At 40.4% G+C, this 20296-nt stretch overlaps 1 protein-coding gene and 1 non-coding gene across 2 annotated transcripts; both read right to left on the reverse strand.

Moving 5' to 3' along the window:
- Nucleotides 1-11737: 11737 nt before the first annotated feature.
- Nucleotides 11738-11809, reverse strand: Trnaq-cug (transfer RNA glutamine (anticodon CUG)). Its single transcript has one exon. It is a non-coding gene; the product is annotated as a tRNA-Gln (tRNA).
- A 6372-nt stretch (nt 11810-18181) lies between these two features.
- LOC145787206 (uncharacterized) lies at nt 18182-18598 on the reverse strand. The gene has a single exon (XM_082598928.1). The coding sequence runs from the start codon at nt 18596-18598 to the stop codon at nt 18182-18184; it is 417 nt and encodes a 138-aa protein (XP_082455054.1).
- Nucleotides 18599-20296: the final 1698 nt, after the last annotated feature.

The following is a 20296-nucleotide window of genomic DNA, read 5'->3' on the forward strand; positions in this document are numbered from 1 at the left end:
AGCGCGTGACTTCGTAAACGAAGAAGCTTCACGATCAAGCGGTGCTTGTTCGACTTTCGGGGTGTGCGCTTGAGCAACGCATTCTAAGGACTGCTCTCCATTCAGTGGCACCTAATGGATGTAATAATTCCCCTTCAACAACACTTCAACAATCGGAAATTTCACTCTGCCAATCTCCGTAACCGGCCTTGCTTCAAGAGCCTCTACAAGTATGCGAAACAACCAGGAATAGCCTATCAAGGCTTTGTCAGTCCGAGGATAAAGATTCAAAACCAAGTTTTCCCCCTTTTTCAAATAGTTTTTTAAAAACACAAAAAAGCCCAAAAACACCCGGGCATTAAAAAGAACTAGCGGTTTGGAATTTAAAAAAAAATCCCGAGTTTTTCTCAACCCTGCTTTTGCTACACTATACCCCTCCCCCCCCAGGACAGGAGAATAACCAACTTTTGTGATTTAATTTAGGGTGCGTTTAACAGAACATGTTTGCACGTAATTAAGGCATTAAGTCACCACTTAAGACACCTAATTTCTTTCCGGGCCCCTTTGCTACATTACGGGCCCCCCAAGGACTAACGAATAACAACATTTATGCTTGAATTTAGTCGTTTAGGATGGTTTTAACCAAACATTTTTTCGCATAAACTATAAAATCACAATTTCGGGCCTCCCAACAACCACAGGCTTGGGCCCTCAAGGGTACGCCGTACCCTCTGTACCCCCCTCTCGTAGGCCCTGACTCCAGCTGATTAAGATCCTCTTAGTTTTCCCGGTAAACTCTGCTGCTTGTGAGAGGTCGTTTTCCAATCTTCGTAGATTAAAAACCTGAATGAGAAATACTTTGGGACAAGAAAGGTTGAATGCTAGCATTGTTTGAAACATTCACCAAAATATTCTTAATGACATCAACATAAATGACATTGCTAATGAATTTTCAATGTGCACTACCGTAAGGCGCAATATGTTTGGTTGTAACAAGTTCTTGTGATGTGTTTGAAATTTATTATTTTTGTCATAAATTTGCAGATGCTCTTCTGTAGCTTCGACTGTTTTCTATCTCCTGACTAGTGACTTTGTCCTATAGTGCACTACACTAAGTGTAGTGATTCTAGTGAAGGAGAGGGCAAGAAGAAAAATATATCTTCTGTTGTTTTTTTTTGGAAAAACCAAGTATTCAATGAAAGGTCATAGGTTCGAATCCCGCTGGAGGTATCAATTTTTCTTTGCTTGTCTCTTAATCTTGCAGCAGCCATTCACAAGAGCACTGGTAGCACTTTCATCTCCATGATTTCTCCATGATAGCATGCTGTTAGCAGCTAATTTACCGAGGTCCGGTGATTGTTTAATAAACTTAATACCGGTACTGTGACGTTTGGATTCGATCACCGCAAGCCCGCGTGAGAAACTAAATTAGTCTCGCGCTTGCCTTCAGATGATCTCACATTTTTTGTAAGTTACACGTTTTATTTTTTGATTACGTTGAGCAAAATTCATCAGTTTTTAGTTTTGGTTGAGGTAAAGAATGGTCGTTTGTTTGCTTGTCACTCCAGTTTGAGGACCAGCTCAGTGGCCGAGTGGTTTCGCATTCGGCTCTGGTGCTGGTAGATCTGAGATCGATTCCAGGTCGGGTCAAACCGAAGACTTTAAAAACGGTACCGATTGTGTTCTATCCTGCATAGCGCAGTGAGAATGAGTCGGGTAATAATGTGATAACATCGTAAACCTGATACAAATTAAAAATGAGCCCTGTCGCTAAAAGACCTTAGCTGTTGTAGAGCGACAATAAATAAAACCATAACATTATTATTATTATTACTCCAGTTTGAGAAAAGGAAGAAATAAAACAAAAGATGCACAATTGTTTCGATTTATTTTCATAGCGTCAAAACTTAGAAGAAAGAAAACAGAGGAGAGCAAGCCCGTTTGCGCACATTGGTGACCCAGACGTTCCAGTCAGATTTATAATTCGAGATCGCTGTGGCACATCCAGAAAGAATGGATTTGTGGCCGATGAGATCTGCGCTGACGAATAAAAGCATCCGAGGGACCCGTAGACACGTGCACCCCTGGTTAAGAACCTTCGATCTAGACGTAACACATCACTGCATCTTGTCTAAATCGCCTCCTCTTCTAGAACTACTTGCTGGATCCACCCTTTCACGCTTTCGTATAGTAACGAAAAGAGTTATTAGGACTTTTGCTTTGAAAGTGACAAAGTGTAATTTCTTGTACTGATTTGAATAACCTTGTTGAATCTTTGTCAACTTGTTCATCAAAACAAGGGTTGTCTTCGACAGTCTCTTCGATTTCGTTTTCTCTTTTGCAAGCGTGTATGTTGGATTTGATTTCGACCTCCGATTGCTGGTACCATTTCTGGCGAATTCTTTTTAAGCTTATTGATCAAACTTGTAATATTTTATCGTGATTTTTTTCTGTATATTATTTCGTTGTCTTGTTTTGCATACTTTGTTACTTTTTGCTTAATAGAAAAACTTAAGCGTGGATTTTTTTTCTTCAGCCATGTAGAATAAGAAGCTGTTTCTTAATACAAAATCCAAGTTTAAACATCGTTTAGGTGATCCTCAGTTATGTTATTGTCGTTTCCTTATGTATTGCATTATTTTGTACATCATTCATTTTTTTGTCGATTCACCATTTTTGTTTAAATAATCACATGGTTCATCTGGAGGAGGGCTGGTGTGACGTTTGACTTCGATCACCGCAAGCCCGCGTGAGAAACTAAATTAGTCTCGCGCTTGACTTCAGATGATCTCACATTTTTTGTAAATTAGGCTACACGTTTCATTTTTTGATTACGTTGAGCAAAATTCATCAGTTTTTAGTTTTGGTTGAGGTAAAGAATGGTCGTTTGTTTGCTTGTCACTCCAGTTTGAGAAAAGGAAGAAATAAAACAAAAGGTGCACAATTGTTTCGATTTATTTTCATAGCGTCAAAACTTAGAAGAAAGAAAACAGAGGAGAGCAAGCCCGTTTGCGCACAGTACCACTAAAATTGTGTATAAAAGTATGTTTCCCCTCCAATGTTCAAAATCGTCTAAAATTTGATAAAATGTTGATTTATCCCCCCCCCCCCCAATCCTCAACTAACTTCGGCACCACTGGCTCCCCTTCTTGCAATGGAACTTCGATTGCAGCAGGCCATACCTTTGGTACAATAATTTTTAAGCTCTTTACAGAAATTTCATTGTTGGTGACTGGTGTCCACCATCCTGCTTCCAGTGTTGTCAACCAAAGCTTAAACAAACCGATTACGATCAAAAGAATGGTAGTCTCTACGTCGAGCTTTGAACTGGTCCAATGTTATGCCTTTAAAGGAGTAGTTTTTTGTACTTCCAGGACTTAAGTTCACAACTTCATTAAACGAATACTTTGCTTCTTGAACAGTTTTTTATTTTTTATTTGAAATAGAGAATTAACAGTCCATTTAACGTGACAATTAGTTACTACGAAGCTGATATTCCCAGTCTGGAGAGTTTCTGACAAAAGCGATAATTGCAGAAGACAATCTTTAAAAGCGCCAGATCTTCTACGAATTCCTTGGTGGTCATTTTGATGCAGAAACCTCTAAACATGGATTTGTTGCTCTAATACTCTTCCTTTAATCCTTTCTGCGAGGGTCGTGAAGTGTTTATACAATGCTGGAAAACTATTTCACAGAGCATCAATTGCATGTTTCGCCAGCAAGTAGAATTTTACGCTTGAAGAATCTTTTACATGTTTTTAGATCATTACTCAGTGGCGTAGCTAGGGAATGTGCCGCCCGGGGCGGATTCAGATTTTGCCGCCCCTTCAAGAAAAAGCATGTGAAATGAAATTTTTGAATTGACTTAAAGTGGAATTATTGTATGTTTTGAACCAGTAGCGTAGCCAGTAACTTGGAAAGGGGGGGTTTTAAGGGCCGGCGGGCGAAGCCCGACGGCGTCCTCGCCAAAGACGACACCCAGCGGCGGGGGGTCTGGGGGGCCTCTCCCAGAAATTTTTGAAAAATCATTTTGGATTTAGTGCATTCTGAGAGCATTTTCAACAAAAATGTGGGTATAAATCTCCTAGTATAAATATTCCTGTAAAATGGTGCTGTCCGGTGGCATGGCAAAAGGATAAGATTATGTTTGTCTTGGGAATTTTTCGGTAACTTAATAAAGCTAAGTCTCTATGTTTTCTTGTTGCTAATTCCTGGCTGAAATATTTGAATGTTTGGTATTGGCAAAATCTTTTAATGGAGTTTCGTTTAAAATGGAGTTTCGCTCTTTTAATGGAGTTTCGTTTAAAATTGGGCAAACTTTGTTTTAGAGACATAGAGACTGAAAGCATCATTCTCAATATCGTGACGTCACATGCGTGCCAAAGGGGGGGTTGTAACCCCCAAACCCCTCCTCCCCCTTGGCTACGCCACTGTTTTGAACGTTGCCATCCTGTTTGCTTTTATTTTCCGTGTACTTTTGCATTATCAACAAAAAAAACAAAACGTCCTGTCTGAAAGTGCCGCCCCCCAGACGTGCCGCCCGGGGCGGTCCGCCCCCCCCGCCCCCCCCCTAGCTACGCCACTGTGTATAGGCCTACGCACCAAAAGAAAAAAACAAAAAAAACAAGAAAATAGATTGACTAAACGTTTAACTTGTTTTTTTCTTCTCATTTCTAGTGCTTTAAACAACAAATGATTTTATATTTTTAAGTGTCGGCAAAAAGTGAAAAAAATACCTAATTTTTAGACAGTTTCAGTCAGACAGCAATGATCGCAAAAATCTGCAAAATGTGACAATAATGCAGGCACGACCTCAAGGTCAAGCCTTAACTTTTTTCATTACTGTTAAAATGCTAAAAACGGCATTAACTAAAAAGCTGTTCCTTTCCTTGCAAAGCTGAAGGCCTATCCATGCCACGATTTCTTTTGCTGTAGGTTAAGGTGTTATAGCCAACACATTGCACTTTTAGACATTTGTTTCGGTTTGTTCAAGTATCAAACGAACCAAACTGAGTTGGTAATCAACAACGTCTACCAGCGTTGTATCAATATAAAACGCATGTAGGTAAAATAATAATTTTTTGTGAAAGTGTGAGCATGGTCTTTGAAATGTCATTTAATATCTTACAGTGAACCAGGCAATGAACGTTCAACAACAGTTCCATAAAATGCGCCAATTTCTTGAAGGAATTATAAATCATCATGTTACATTGGTATACAAAATGTTTAGAAAACAAATAGCCTACAAGCCGTCGCTGAAACGTCATCAAGCAATATAATCCCGTTGAAAATATAAGCATGAAAACCCAAACTGTCAAAAAAGAGGACATTTGAGCATTTTTTAGTGTCCTCGGAGGACAATACATTTTTCTTGAAAAAAGAGGAGAAATCCTCTTAAAAGAGGACATATGGTAACCCTAAGTTTAATCCAACCAATTTTTTTAGACAATTGATGCTTGATGTAGGTATTTCGAAATAAGTAAAAACAAAATAGTAGGATCACAAATTCTATTGTTTTTTATTATTTTGTTTGTTTGAACTAACCCCGCATTTTTGGTTTTACTTTGAACAAGTACTTATTTTTTAAATTGCGATCAATTTTCGTCCGCTAAAGATATCAAAGTGAAAAGATTATATTTTATTCTTCACCCGTTTTATTAAAAATCTTAAAAAAGTGTTATAGTCGTCATTTTATTTACGTTGAAAATATGTAACTCGTGACCAGCGTCACTACATAATCACAGTTCAGCGTTTTCTGGTACAGACGTTGGAATTGATTACCACCGCACTGCGCGTGTAATCAATTGAGCGTTCTGTACCACGTTCCTTAGTTGATTGTTTTGCGTTTCTTTCTTACTATATATTGCGTTGCTTTTATACAATGAATCAGTAAGTAACAAGAGGTAAATGGTTTTCTCACTTGGTTGGCTATCGCTACAATTATTATTGTTTATTTTATATTAAACGTCTGGAAATACAACAGACATTTAACTGGCGTCGCCGGCAGGATCTTTAAAGAATTTCTACAGGATTTTAGAAACATGGAGAAACTTATCGAAGTCCTGCAACAACAAATTGCCAACCAAGAACGCCAGACGAAGGAGCAAATGGCCAGACAAGAAGAACGTCACCAAGATCAGACAAAACTACTCATGGAGCAACTACGAGAAATGCGAGCCCAAACTTCAAGACCACAACCAACAACAATACAACAACAGGTATCTTTACCTAAGTTCGTAACGTTCGATGCCACCACTGAACTGTGGGCAGACTATTGGAAGAGGTTTAACACCTTTGTAGCAGCACATTCAGTCGCACAAGACAAAATGCCGCAGGTTTTTCTCACCAATCAATCACCTACAATCTACAAAATGTTAACAAATTTGGCTGCGCAGGAAACAAACCCAAAAGAAGTCAACGATCTCACCATGATGGAAATTACAAATTACATGGCTCAACAATTCGACCCAAAACGCTTCATCGTGAGGGAGCGATTCCGTTTCTGGAGCGAAATGAAGCGCAAGCCCGGTGAAACAGCTCAAGAACTAGCCATCCGCATACGCCAGGCAGCTGCCACCTGTGACTTCTCGTCCATTTCAAATCCATTGGACGAAGCTTTACGTACTCGTTTTATTTGTTCAATAGGTAACGAGGCGGTGCTTAAGGCGTTATTCAAAATCAGAGCTGATGAACTTACTTTCAAACGTGCAGTGGAGGTTGCATCAGAAACCGAAGAGGCAGCCAAGGTGGCCAAAGAAACTGTTTACGGCACTCCACCAGTACCAGTTGCGAAAGTAAGGACCATCAGCAAACCTCCAAAAACTAGGCAACTTACAGGTACTTTCTTTTCTTCTAAAAATAAAGAATGCTATCGCTGTGGTAATTCCAACCACAACGCCAATGACTGTAGGTTTAAGAAAGCCACCTGCCATTTCTGCAATATTACGGGACACTTACAGAGTGTTTGTCGAAAGAAAGCTAGACAGTTCAAACCTTCTAAGGTAAATTGTATCGAGGAAATTAACATGCTCTCTAGCTCTTGCAGAAAACCTGGAAATTCAAAGTTGGAAGTACCGATCTCCATTAATTCGGTAACCACACACTTAGAACTGGACACTGCTACAAATGGAAATTTCCTTTCCAACGACGTCTGGACTCGGGTAGGCGCACCTCAATTGCAAGCACCAGTGTCGCAGTTCCAATCTGCTACCAAGCATCTAGTACCAATCACGGCTTCTTTCACGGCCCAGGTAACTTGTCCTTCCACGGGAAGGTCAGATAATATTCCTTTTGTAGTCACGACAGTCAAAGGACTGAACTTGCTAGGTCGTGATGCAATTTCGTCTTTAGGAATTTCTATCGATAAATTCCTTCTGTCTAACTATTCTACTTTACAGAGTATCCAGTCATACGACAAGCCTGATAAGAGTCTGGAGAAAGCATGCTCCCTCTTATGTGACGAGTTCAAAGATGTTTTTAAGCCTGAACTCGGGTGCTTACGAGATTATGAACTAGACATAGATTTTAAGTCTGATGCTAAACCTGTTTTTCTCAAACCTAGGCCTGTACCTTTCGCGCTAAAGGAGGACTTAGCACAAGCCTATGATTCGGGCATTGCACGTGGTGTATGGACACCAGTTCAGTTTTGCGATTGGGGCACACCGGTTGTTCCAGTCCGTAAGCCTTCAAACTCTTCTTCAGGAGCGAAGGCCAAGTTACGCATATGTGGCGATTATTCAGTCACGGTGAACCCTTCCCTGGAGACCCATCGTCACCCGTTACCCTTACCAGAAGACTTAATGCAAAAGTTGGGTGGTGGGTACGGCTCCAGCAAGATAGACTTGGCTGATGCCTACAATCAGATTCGACTTGGTCCTGACAGTCGAAAACGACTCGCATTAAGCACTCACCGTGGCGTACTTTTACAAAATGTTTTACCTTTTGGCATATCTTCTGCTCCAGGTTATTTTCAGAAGATCATGGACGACCTTACAGCCGACCTTCCAGGGGTTGCAGTCTACCTAGACGACATTCTTGTCAGTGGCACTACTGCTGAGGAGCATCTCCAGAATCTTAGACGGCTCCTCGATCGACTTCACTCAAAAGGCCTGAGGTGTAGGAAAGACAAGTGTAAGTTTGCACAACCTCAGGTAGAGTATCTCGGACACATTTTGTCCAGGCAGGGCATCTCCAAAGGTCCCAAGGTAAACGCCGTACTGGAGATGTCTGCCCCCACTGACGTATCTTCTCTTCGTTCGTTTTTAGGTTCCTTACAATTTTATTCGAAGTTTCTACCGTTGAACGCTTCTACTGTAGCAGAACCACTATACCATCTCACGAAAAAGGACATTCCTTGGAGATGGGGAAAACAAGAGGAAAACTCTTTTGCTCAGCTGAAGCATCATCTTTCTACTGATGAGGTTCTTACACATTTCAATGCGTCACTTCCGGTAGGTATCGCATGTGATGCTTCTAGTATGGGCATTGGTGCTACTTTGTTTCACCGTTACCCAGATGGCACAGAACGGCCTATAGCAAACGTTTCAAAAGTATTAACAGCCTCTCAGAGAAACTATAGTCAAATTCAGAAAGAGGCTTTGTCGATAATTTTTGCGCTAAAGAAATTCTATCAATATCTTTTTGGTAGATCATTCATTTTGGTCACAGATCATAAACCATTGCTTAGTCTTTTTGGCCCGACCAAATCGACACCTTCTTTGGCAGCAAATCGTTTGGCTCGTTGGGCACTCTTTTTGTCGCAATTTACATACACTATTGAGTACAGGAAGACAAAGGATCATCAAAACGCTGATGCTTTGAGTCGCTTACCAGCAGGAGGGGATAAAGTCTTCGATGAAGAGGAAAGTGCGGATGACATTGATATCGTCTGTGCTATCGATGCTTTGGATTTGCAGGTCCAGACCCCAAATGACGCCTCACTGCGTAAAGAATCTTCTAAAGATCCTATCATTTCCACGGTAATGCGTTTCATTCATGAAGGGTGGCCGGCCAAGTCTTCTCCACAAGACCCGGTCGAACCGTTCCGTAAGTACGCAGACTCTCTTTCTACTTGTTACGGATGTCTACTTTACGGTTCCAGAGTGGTCATCCCTTCCAAACTTCGTCCTTCCGTCCTTCAGTTGCTTCATGAAGGACATTTCGGCATTGAGAGAATGAAGCAGTTGGCAAGGACGTCCGTCTACTGGCCAAACATCGATCGAGACATCGCGGAACTTTGTCACAAGTGCAGTACCTGTGGCGAATATCAACCGCAATCTAAAACTCAGGTCCAATCATGGACGGTTCCAGAAGCACCGTGGAGTCGCTTACACATAGATCATGCGGTAGAATTCATGGGTTACCATTGGTTACTCAGCATTGATGCTTTTTCTAAATACCCATGTATTCATGCTACTACTTCCTTATCTTCAACAGCTACTATCAACCTGCTAGAAGAAGATTTTGCTCATTTTGGCTATCCCCATACTGTAGTTACCGATAATGCTACTACTTTTAAATCCACAGAATTCCAAACTTTCTGTAAGGAGAGGGATATGGTACACATCACGGGTGCCCCTTACCATCCGGAAACCAATGGAGCGGCGGAGCGCCTCGTACGTACGTTCAAGCAAGCACTTCGCAAATCTTCCCTGCCCCCGAAACAAGCAGTCTTGGAATTCCTACAGCAGTATCGACGCACGCCCACTCCGAGTGGCTACTCTCCACGCCAATTACTCAACAATCGTCAGATTCGAACCAAGATCGACACGCTTCTCCCCACACCGTCTCAAGTGGTACCCCGACAAAACCCTCACAACACGGACGCTTCTGAAGTTACAAAACGACATTTCAAACCGGGAGATCCCTGTTACGCGCTATCATTCACTCCACGACGGAGCCAGGATCCTCGTTGGGTTCCAGCCGAGGTGATTAAGCGACAGGGTAGCCGAATCTTCCTGGTACGTCTGCTGCCACATGGTCCGACGTGGAGGCGCCATATGGACCAACTGCAACCTCGCTATGCATCATCGGAGGACCAGGAACCGGGAGAAACTCCTGCACCAATAGTCGACTCCTCCGCTGTATCCACCTCAGCTCGAACGGATTCGGACGACACACCGACTGTACCGGAATTCGGGCCACACAACCCACGAAGGTCGAGCCGTCGCCGCAGACCTCCGGCCCGTTTCGGACTTTGAGAGTTATTGTTTAATTCGGTGTTTTGTTCATATTTTTCTTTGTGTATAAAAATTATCGGGGGAGGTCGTCATTTTATTTACGTTGAAAATATGTAACTCGTGACCAGCGTCACTACATAATCACAGTTCAGCGTTTTCTGGTACAGACGTTGGAATTGATTACCACCGCACTGCGCGTGTAATCAATTGAGCGTTCTGTACCACGTTCCTTAGTTGATTGTTTTGCGTTTCTTTCTTACTATATATTGCGTTGCTTTTATACAATGAATCAGTAAGTAACAAGAGGTAAATGGTTTTCTCACTTGGTTGGCTATCGCTACAATTATTATTGTTTATTTTATATTAAACGTCTGGAAATACAACAAAAAGAAAGCACATTAAGATCCGATTGGTTGATATCACCAGTGGTTTAGTCTGGGTCTATACTATAGCCTACTCTTCTCATTCCTCCTCTAAGTCAGGAAATCAAAAGGTGTCGCGATTACTCATGGAAATAGCCTCAATGTTGCATTGAACAACGCTTACCGCACCACCCGCACCTTCTGTTGTTTCTCTGGGCAAGAAACTTTACGATAATTGCCTCTACCCAGTGATCGATTTCGAGTAATGGGTAGTTCCAAATTTGAGTCATAAGCAGAGTAGACAACCGGAAACAGACATTGTCGTCGGCTGCAGCGTGGGTCAGGTGTACGTCGGAAGGCGTACACCGATGCATAGCGCTCAAGTCCGCTTTCCCGCAATGCAGGATAAAGATAAACAAACAAACAAACAAACAAGCTTACCCACTCATAGCTTTCTCAGGCTTGAGACAAAGCCACCGTCATCGTCCAGAGCAGTGCCGGTCTGGGGGTTTTCCCTCAGAAAATTTTGAAATTTACTTTGAATTTGGTGCATTCTGAGAGCATGTTCAACAAAATTTGGGTATGAGTATTGCAGTAAAATGGTGCTGTCCGGTGGCATAGCAAAAGGATAAGATTATGTTTTCTTTGGCATTTTTCCGAAATAAAGCTGAAACCGCAACTGACTTCAAGGATACCGGTGCTTGCTTGTGAATCGAATTGAATTTTTTCCATTGGAAATGACAAAAATTACTGCATTTTCTGAGTAAATTGCGGGCCCCCTAATTTGCGAGCCCCTGTGCAATCGCACGGTTTGCACACCCCAAAGACCGGCACTGGTCCAGAGACAGCATTTCAGCAAGAAATTTTGGTCCTTTATTTTCGACAACAACAAATTGGCCAAAGATAGCACTCGTTTTTATATTGGCATGCTACTCGTCTGGTCGAACATTGCTTTGTTGCTCGTTACTGACGTCAGGTTGATCGGTCACGTAGATATTGCTCCTCTCCTACGTCAAAGATGACTGCTGAGACGAAGAAATTGGTTTCGTTAAAAACATAGCTGAGCTAATTTTGAGTGAAAATGCAGTAAAACAGAACTGAAAATATCCACCATTAGAACAAAATAACATTTTGCAAATTTTGTGAAATTGATGAAAAGTTTACGATGTACGGTGTAAAGTTTTGTAATACCGCATTTATAAAAATTATGAAAACAGAAGGTCTCACCGAGATTTGAACTCGGATCGCAGGATTCAGAGTCCTGAGTGCTAACCGTTACACCATGAGACCGACAAACGCTCAAAAGTAAATATACATATTTAGCATACAGTTCTGAGAGAGTGCAATTATTCTGAAGTATTTCAAATGAGTAGGCACTTTCACTGTTTTTCAGTTACAAGGCCGCTGGACAAGTATTGTTTTTGTTTCAAGTGTCGGCGCTTGCGCTAAGTTCAACCTCAATGTGCTTATCCTAGCCGATAGATTACCGCTACAGCGTAGCGATATACATCTCCATATACAAACACTTCAGTGGCGTAGCCAAGGGGGAGGGTTTGGGGGTTACAACCCCCCTTTGGCACGCATGTGACGTCATGATGATGAGAATGATGTTTTCAGTCTCTATGTCTCTAAAACAAAGTTTGCCTAATTTTAAACGAAACTGCATTAAAAAAGCGAGTTTTGCTAATACCAAACATTCAAATAACTCAGCTAAGAATTATCAACAAGAAAACATAGAAACTTAGCTTTTTTTCCGAAAAATGCCCAAGAAAACATGATCTTATCCTTTTGCCATGCCACCGGACAGCACCATTTTACAGGAATATTTATACCCACATTTTTGTTGAAAATGCTCTCAGAATGCACCACATTCAAAGAAATTTTTCAAAATTTTCTGGGGGAGGGCCCCCAGACCCCCCGCCGCTGGGTGTCGCCTTTGGAAAAAACGCCGTCGGGCTTCGCCCGCCGGCCGTCAAAACCCCCCCCTTTCACAATTTTTGGCTACGCTACTGAAACAGTTATTATGAGTCAGAACACAGACTAATAAACCGGATGCTTATTTTTCCCCTTTATCAAGTAGCCTAGGCTATAAGCAACTTAGCCTCTGCACATAAAACATTAATATCACCTGTTGCTGTTGGTTTATTCATTGGCTTATTTGAAAGAATGCTTAAAAGTAGCCTAGCCTACATTGAAAAGAGAAAAAATATTTTCCAAAAAGCAATAATATCAACACAATCATAGGCAGAGGTAGGCAATAACTCGCTACTTTTTAGTAGCAGTAGCGACGCTACATTTTTGTTACAGTAGCGGCGCTAGCTTTTTCTAACGTAGCGGTAACCAGGCGCGCTACATTTCTTTCAGTCACACTCCCGCTACCCGCTAATTTCCAATTTAAAGTGAAACAAATTAAATGACTCGTTTTTGGAGAATTTTTATGGTAACAATGGTTGCAAAAAATCGATGTAAAAATGGCAGACTTTGCTATCTGGGTGAGCTTTCCTAATGGCGAGTTAAAATATTAGGCCTAGATAAGTTAAACTAACACCCCTATTTCCTCCAGTGCTGCTGTGGAGAGACTTTTCTTGGTTGGAAAAGACATGATGAAGACAAGGACAAAGGTAAAAATTGCAAAAAGTATCAGCCAAAAGGTTAAAACGGTTTTGTTCACTGGTCAGTATAACAACTGTTGCCGCAACAGAAAATTTCTAGTTTTCTGATGTTGAAATGTGAATGGCATCAAAACATTTGCCAAAAGATGGCGCTATACACCTACTTTCGTATTGGTCTGTGTTGGTTTTATTATTATACTGTAAGTTAGTTCGCCACAAAAGTTTTCTGACCGAACAAATGACAAAACATGAGTTTATTTCAGCTTGTGGCAGTGATTTTCCCTTCTAAGTTACATGAGCATGATGGTTGAAATAATTAACATCAACTGAATGCCCCGTGTTTTTTAATCAATACGTTTCGAACAATTTTTTTCGAATGACAATTTTTTGAGAGAAGCGGACTAGATGATCAAATGGTCTTTCGTTGCTCCTGACTAATCAAATTGAATTATTCAACACTGAGCGTACTTTTGCCTTCCTTTATGTTTATGAATGACATGTATTGTGATGTAAGTTTATTGTATTCTTCTTCAACAGATTGATCATGTTTGATCAGCTGTGATCTCCCTTATGAACTGCCTCCATTTTGTTCTGTCTTTTGTTTTTATTAGTGTTTCCGGCATGCTTTTTATTCCTGTAATTTGCTTGATATTGTCAAAATATTTCATTTTTTGTCGTCCTTTTGTTCGTTGGCCTTGCACCATTCCAGTCAACATTGAATTTTCCAACGAGTTGCTTCTTGCTATGTGTCCGAAATATCGCAATTTTCTGAGGTTAATGTTGTTAATCAGACTCCATTTATCGTTTATTTGTTGTGAAACAAATTCATTTGTTTTTCTTTCCATCCAGCTGATGCGTAATAGTCTTCTGTGACACCACGTTTCAAAACTTTTTAATGTCACGTTTTTTGCATGTCCAAATTTCACATTCATATGTGGCAATTGGGAAAACGAGAGTTCGCAGAAATCTTTATTTTGTGTTTTTATCAATAGACCTTTCCCGCAGCCAATCAATGAAGCGTGATGTTGAAAACAAACCACTTTAAGAATTGAAATCGTAGTAGTGAAGCACAGTTTTTGAACGTTTTAATCGAACAATCGCTCATTTTAGACGTACATTTTGTACTAAAAGTCCTTTTTTGACTGAGTATTACAATTGAGTTATTTATTTTTCGAAAAAAATTTGAATTCACTACTGGCCCTTAGCCCGTGGGCCTAACTACCGCCGGCACAGCGCTATAGCCAACTGCACGGAACCACTGAACGAAAGGATCTCGCATTGACAAATTTTGTTTTAAAATATTTCAGTAACAACTAAAGTAGGTAGCCTAAGCGTATTATCATTTCATTTAGAATCTACACTTATATTTTTTTCATGCAGCTTTGCCGTTTATTACTTGATGTTTTTGTCTTAGCTTACCCTATGCTTTTGGTCACTCCAGGTTTCAAGCCACTTAATGTTTGTGTTTGGGTCGGCTTCTTTTGTTTTTATGGAATTAATATATTGAGACAGCATAGCCCAATGTATTTTTGGCAATTATTACTTTATGTCAAAATAGAAATAATCACATCACAAGTTTGCAACACACACACATTCGTTTTAAATTGGACTACAGCGCAAGTGTGGTCACAGCGGTAAACCATAATCTCTTCGTGGGAAAATTGTAACATAAAGTTCCCGGATCCGTTCGTCTGTATGTGATGACCGAAAAGAAACACTATCTAAAGTAGGCTATCATCTAATCTAAATCACCATCACCATTATCTAAATCACCATATCTAAAGTAATCACCAAACTTCTGCGGAAATCCAGTTTTTATTGGATGAGTTTGAGAAAATGTGCCTTACGTCTTTATTAATAGGTTGACCCGTTGGGCAATTGAGCTAAAAGCGGCCAAAACAAGGCATAAGCGTATAGTAACAATAAATGTTTGTCAGAAGCTGATTGTAGCAAGAATTGACAACGATAGACACCGGTGTTTTGTGGTGTGCAGCTCATGCGAGCTTTACATGCGTCATTTCTACGTTCTATAATAGCCTAAGCACAGAAACAAATGGAGGTCTCATAACTGTATCGGAGCCCCAACTGACGAAGTTAGGCTACGGCCCTGATTGAATGGCAGTCCAGCTTATTAGCCTACTTCAGTTGGTTCATATTCAATGCAAGTAGGCCATAAGTGATAGGCTGCATTGCTTTCACAAGTAAAGAAGCAAGAAAAGGCTACAACAGGGATACCTAGACACTAACGGGATGCGAAACTCAAAATTCGTCCGTCCAACTGAAGGGCTAACCATGTTGCCTTCAATGAATTGCACAATGCGGTGTTACTACACGAGAAAATGTTTGTTTTGCACTGGCTGTTTTATTCGTCGTTTCACAAAAGTTGTATCTGTACATTATTGTCAATCTTATGTTGATGACAAAATTATTAATATTGTAAGTTATAACCAATCCATTAGGCTACATGTAGAATCCACAAAAGAAAAAAAACGACTAATGGCTTATTGTTCATAAACTTGGATACTAGGCTATGTACACAAACAAAAATAATACCAATAAATATCACTGGACAATCAGATATCATAACTTTACACTGTAACCACAATCAGGCAATGACACAAATTCAAGTATTTGCAGTCTTGCGTGAACCACCACTCGTAAGCTTGCGTACTGTTTGAGCCATCTTCGCGGGTTCCCCGCGCCTGGGAGCGTTCAAACATTTTAATTGATTTTTGGCAAAACAAATAAAAACGATGTTTTAGCAATCAACTCGAAATCACAGTGTTTTTTTGAACAAGCCTCATCAGCCTGCAAACCGAATGATGTCTTTGCTGCATTTTTAACGGCTCGAATAAAAGCAGAGCGTGGGTTTGGTAGGGTGAGCATTTTCTTTTTAGCAGAAGGATTGCTGAGTACGACATCGTAATACTGAACAGCCATTGTCGTTACAGCGAAGCACAACTCTGTTGGCACTGAAGAAGGAACATCAATCCCAAATTGTCATGCAAATACTGAGCAAGTTCGGGCACTGCTGTCATCGTTTGAATGTATGCTAAGAATGTTTGCTCAGTGAGACCAGCATTTCCAGATTGTTGCCACTTCACAAATATATCAACTGCAACTGCAAGGTAGCACATGATGGGAGGTTGATCCTCTCCTTCTTTAGGAAATTTCCTTGGCATGCACATGTCATCCTTTTTTGCTACACCTTTAAAACACAATGCAGTGAGTTAAGTGAGCATTTCACAAACAAAAAAGAAAAAATGTCATCAATAACATTGCATTAATATGTAACCGTTTATAAGAGAGTGCGACGCCTGGAAAGTAACATGTCGAACCGCTATCAGTAGCAAATGTTTCCTCATGTAGTCTACAAGTCCTGAATTTGGCTATTAATGTGTTGGAATAGTTGCTGGTGATAGTGATTCTACCACTTGCTCATAATCTAATTTGATTGAAAAAAAAACAGAAAATTTTCACAAGTAATGTTGTGGACAGGAAGCATAATAAACTTTAAAACAGCTTTAGGGTCGTCGTATGCACCAATAAGATTGATCCAAATATGCTGGTTCACTGTTTTTAACTTCTTCCACTAACTTCTGTAAACTTTGCAGAAAAGCTGTTGCTGTTGGTTGTACGAAGTCTGCTTTATATACTGTATATGTAAAATTTACGATATCAGTATAGTGACATGACATACCCTTAAATGGTGATTTAACGAACATGATTTTCCAAATTTTAGATATGAATTTCACAAATCTTGATGTTTCCAGGAACCCAGCATTGCTTTCAGCATACAACTCCAAGGCATGCGCACTGCGCAGTTGATTCACAGAATACATCTGAAAATAGCAAAGGCCATCGTTGGCTTGCGGCTGGCAAAAATAGTTTTATTCAGTATTTTTTATTCTATGACTTTAATTTCGTACACAGTTTCCAGTAATAATGCTAACCTAAGTTACTAGAAAGCTAAAACCTCAATTGCTAAGGTAACAGGGATCAGTTGTCAGTAGATGTTACAGAAAATATATTTCGCACTTATTCAGTGCATCGTCAGTTCTCTAAGTTACTAGCATATTATTACTTTATTTTATATATGTCTTTGTGATGTCATAACCGACCAATTTCAAATGCTATTTTAAAATGTTGTTGTGCTCAATGCTCATATCATCCGGACAAAACCTTTCTGCATACAAGACAGAAACTACACCAGCTGAGCACCATTTAAGTGTATGCATTACAAGGCAGTGAGTTCTATACTCAATTCACAGATGGGTCTGTGTCATTAATACCATATTTTACAACTTTACTTACTTAAAGCATGTTGCCAGGTGATGTACGTGCTATGCTGCTGGGATTTAGCGATGCTTTCCTCAGTGCAAATGCAGCCTTCAGAGGCTTGTGTTCCTCAAGAGCATACAAGCGTTTTATATGCTCAAAATGAGCAGTACATTTTTCACCAAAGATGTGTCTATGATCTTCACCAACAGGGGGAAAGTGCATTCTCTTTCTATTCAGAAAATTATTGAAAATATTTTTAAAATTGTGTGTGAAGTCAAATAATAGGTACAAATGCTTGTCTTTCCTTGTAGGATGCACAATGCAACTTGACAATTTGTTGTTTCCGCACATATCCATGAACATTTTTCTAAATAAAAGAGTATGTACATTGTTAGTTAATTTGAACTATGTGAAGCAAAGCATTACCACCAATAAAATTACACCTTTTGTCCAATAAATTTGTATATACATTCAAACTGCATAAAAGTACACCCAACTTACAAGGGTCGACGTCTTTTAGGTGCAGACAGTTAGGCGCCAATCAAATAGGCGCGCACATGCGCAAACCATTACCCTTTAACGGCGCTGGGAACTACCCTGGGTCTAGTGACAAATTAAAGCATGTCAAAAATATCATTACCCAGCTCTCATCACAACCAATTCATGCAGACATAAATACCTGTTGCAAACATGATTGTCAACGGAGACAGCAACAACAAAGAAGATTTCATCTAGTGCATTCATCACTTTTTCAAATCATTAAACGAGTCTAAATTGTTCGGTTAGTTGTTAAATCATTTTCCTTTTTCAGTCTTGCAGACGCTGTAGATGTAGAAGTGGATCTCTTAGGTGGCTGTTGCTTTGTCAGATAACCAGGTAAACCAGGAAATATTCTTGGTACAGCTGACGGCTTTAGGCAAAGCTTTTTCAGTTGCAACAATTCTCTTTTTGCAACTCTTCTTTCTCGGACATCGGTAGTACTTGTTATAAAGTCTGAATCATAAAAATGTTTTGCACAAACTCTACTGGAGGAAGTGACTGCATATTGTTCTCTAGGAATAGCTTTAATCCAAGCTTGAATTGCATCTTGATTGCGAGGTAATCGAAAAAGTGACACTGTTGGTCTATTACTTTGAGATAAATGATAACCAGTATTACAATTAGGAACGCAACAGGTAACCCCCATATTGCTAAACAATTTGAATGACCTATAACATTCAAGCACAAGTACTTAGTTTCAGATATAAGCACAATGAGATATGAAAAAGACTTGGTAGCATTATATCATACATTGGCACAAGTAGAAATGATGTGTAATTGTGTATTGTTAGCCGGATGCAACCTAGTTCGTACCCTGAACAGTTCGGACCCTCAGTTCGTACCCTAAAAAGATCGAAAGAAAAAATTAAAAAAGCGGAAGTCGCTGATCGCAGTTTCCGCAAACATTTTAAAATTTTCCCCTTGAAAAGATCGAGAGAAAGATAGCACAAGGCCGAAGTCGCTGATCGCAGTTTCCGCTAACCTTAACCATAGGCTAATCTATGCTCTAACCCTAACCCTCGCTGATCGCAGTTTCCGCAAACATTTTCCGTAGATTCCGCTAACCGCAGTTTCCGCTAACCTTTACCCTAACTCTAACCATAGATTAATCTATGCTCTAACCCTAACCCTCGCTGATCGCAGTTTCCGAAAACATTTTTCCGCAGTTTCCGCTAACCTTTACCCTAACCCTAACTATAGAGCAATCTATGCTCTAACCCTCGCTTATCGCAGTTTCCGCAAACATTTTTCCGCAGTTTCCGCTAACCTTTACCCTAACTATAAAGCAATCTATGCTCTAACCCTAACCCTCGCTGATCGCAGTTTCCGCAAACATTTTTCAGCAGTTTTGCTAACGGCAGTTTCGGCTAACCCTAACTCTAATCATCGAGTAATCTATGCTCTGCTCTAACCCTCGCTGATCGCAGTTTCCGCAAATATTTTTCTGCAGTTCCGCGGTTTCCGCTAACCCTAACCCTCCAGTTTGTTTGCGGAAACTCCGATCAGCGACTTCGGCTTTGTGCTATTAAACTGCGATTAGCGACTTCGGCTTTTTTTAATTTTTTCTCTCGATCTTTTCAGGGTACGAACTGAGGGTCCGAACTGTTCAGGGTACAAACTAGGTTGCACCCTTGTTAGCCTACCTACCAGTGTTGGGTCCACGTCTTTTAGGCGCAAACAGTTAGGCGCCGGTCAAATAGACGCACACACTGTGGCGTCTGTATATTTAGGTGCGGAGCACTGTGGCGCCCGTTCATTTAGGTGCTATTCCTAGTAAAGTCTGCAGATTGTATCAGCTTGGCAGGTAGGACAATGCTTTTCACACAAAATGTTATATTGAACAGAAAAATATGTTGTTTTGTTAGGCCTAATGCGCGGGGGGATATGACGTGCGAGACAATGCTCTACTACTCTTGATTTTAGCTCATCTTCACAGGACATTTGCTATTTATCCTGAACACAGGTTGCAGCCAGATGGACCTTTACTTAAGCTGTTATCTTTCGCAATTACTTCTACTCGGATGGATTGATCGTGTTGCGAGTAGCCTACGTATGAGACAACGCTCTACTACTGTACATGAATACACTTCTATAGGGCATGTGAACCCTGGTTACAAGTTGCAAGCATAATGGTGCGACTTTGCTCGTTATTAAACCTAGTCAAGGTTTTGACAGAAAACTAAGTTACTCTTCACTCAAGCCTACCACCCGCTTGAATATAGGCTACGGTATATTTTTTACTGATGTTTAGTGTAGTTATTATTTGACTTAACTAAAAGTGAACTCAATAATGTTCGGAAACTTAAATAATTTATTGATAAAACGTTCGCCGACGCAAACCTGG

This window comes from Aplidium turbinatum, chromosome 18 (genome assembly GCF_918807975.1).
Source record: "Aplidium turbinatum chromosome 18, kaAplTurb1.1, whole genome shotgun sequence".
NCBI lineage: Eukaryota > Metazoa > Chordata > Ascidiacea > Aplousobranchia > Polyclinidae > Aplidium > Aplidium turbinatum.

Excerpts from the sequence above, each read along its gene's own strand:
- LOC145787206 (XM_082598928.1), bottom strand. The coding sequence starts at position 18,598 with ATGGGGGTTACCTGTTGCGTTCCTAATTGTAATACTGGTTATCATTTA.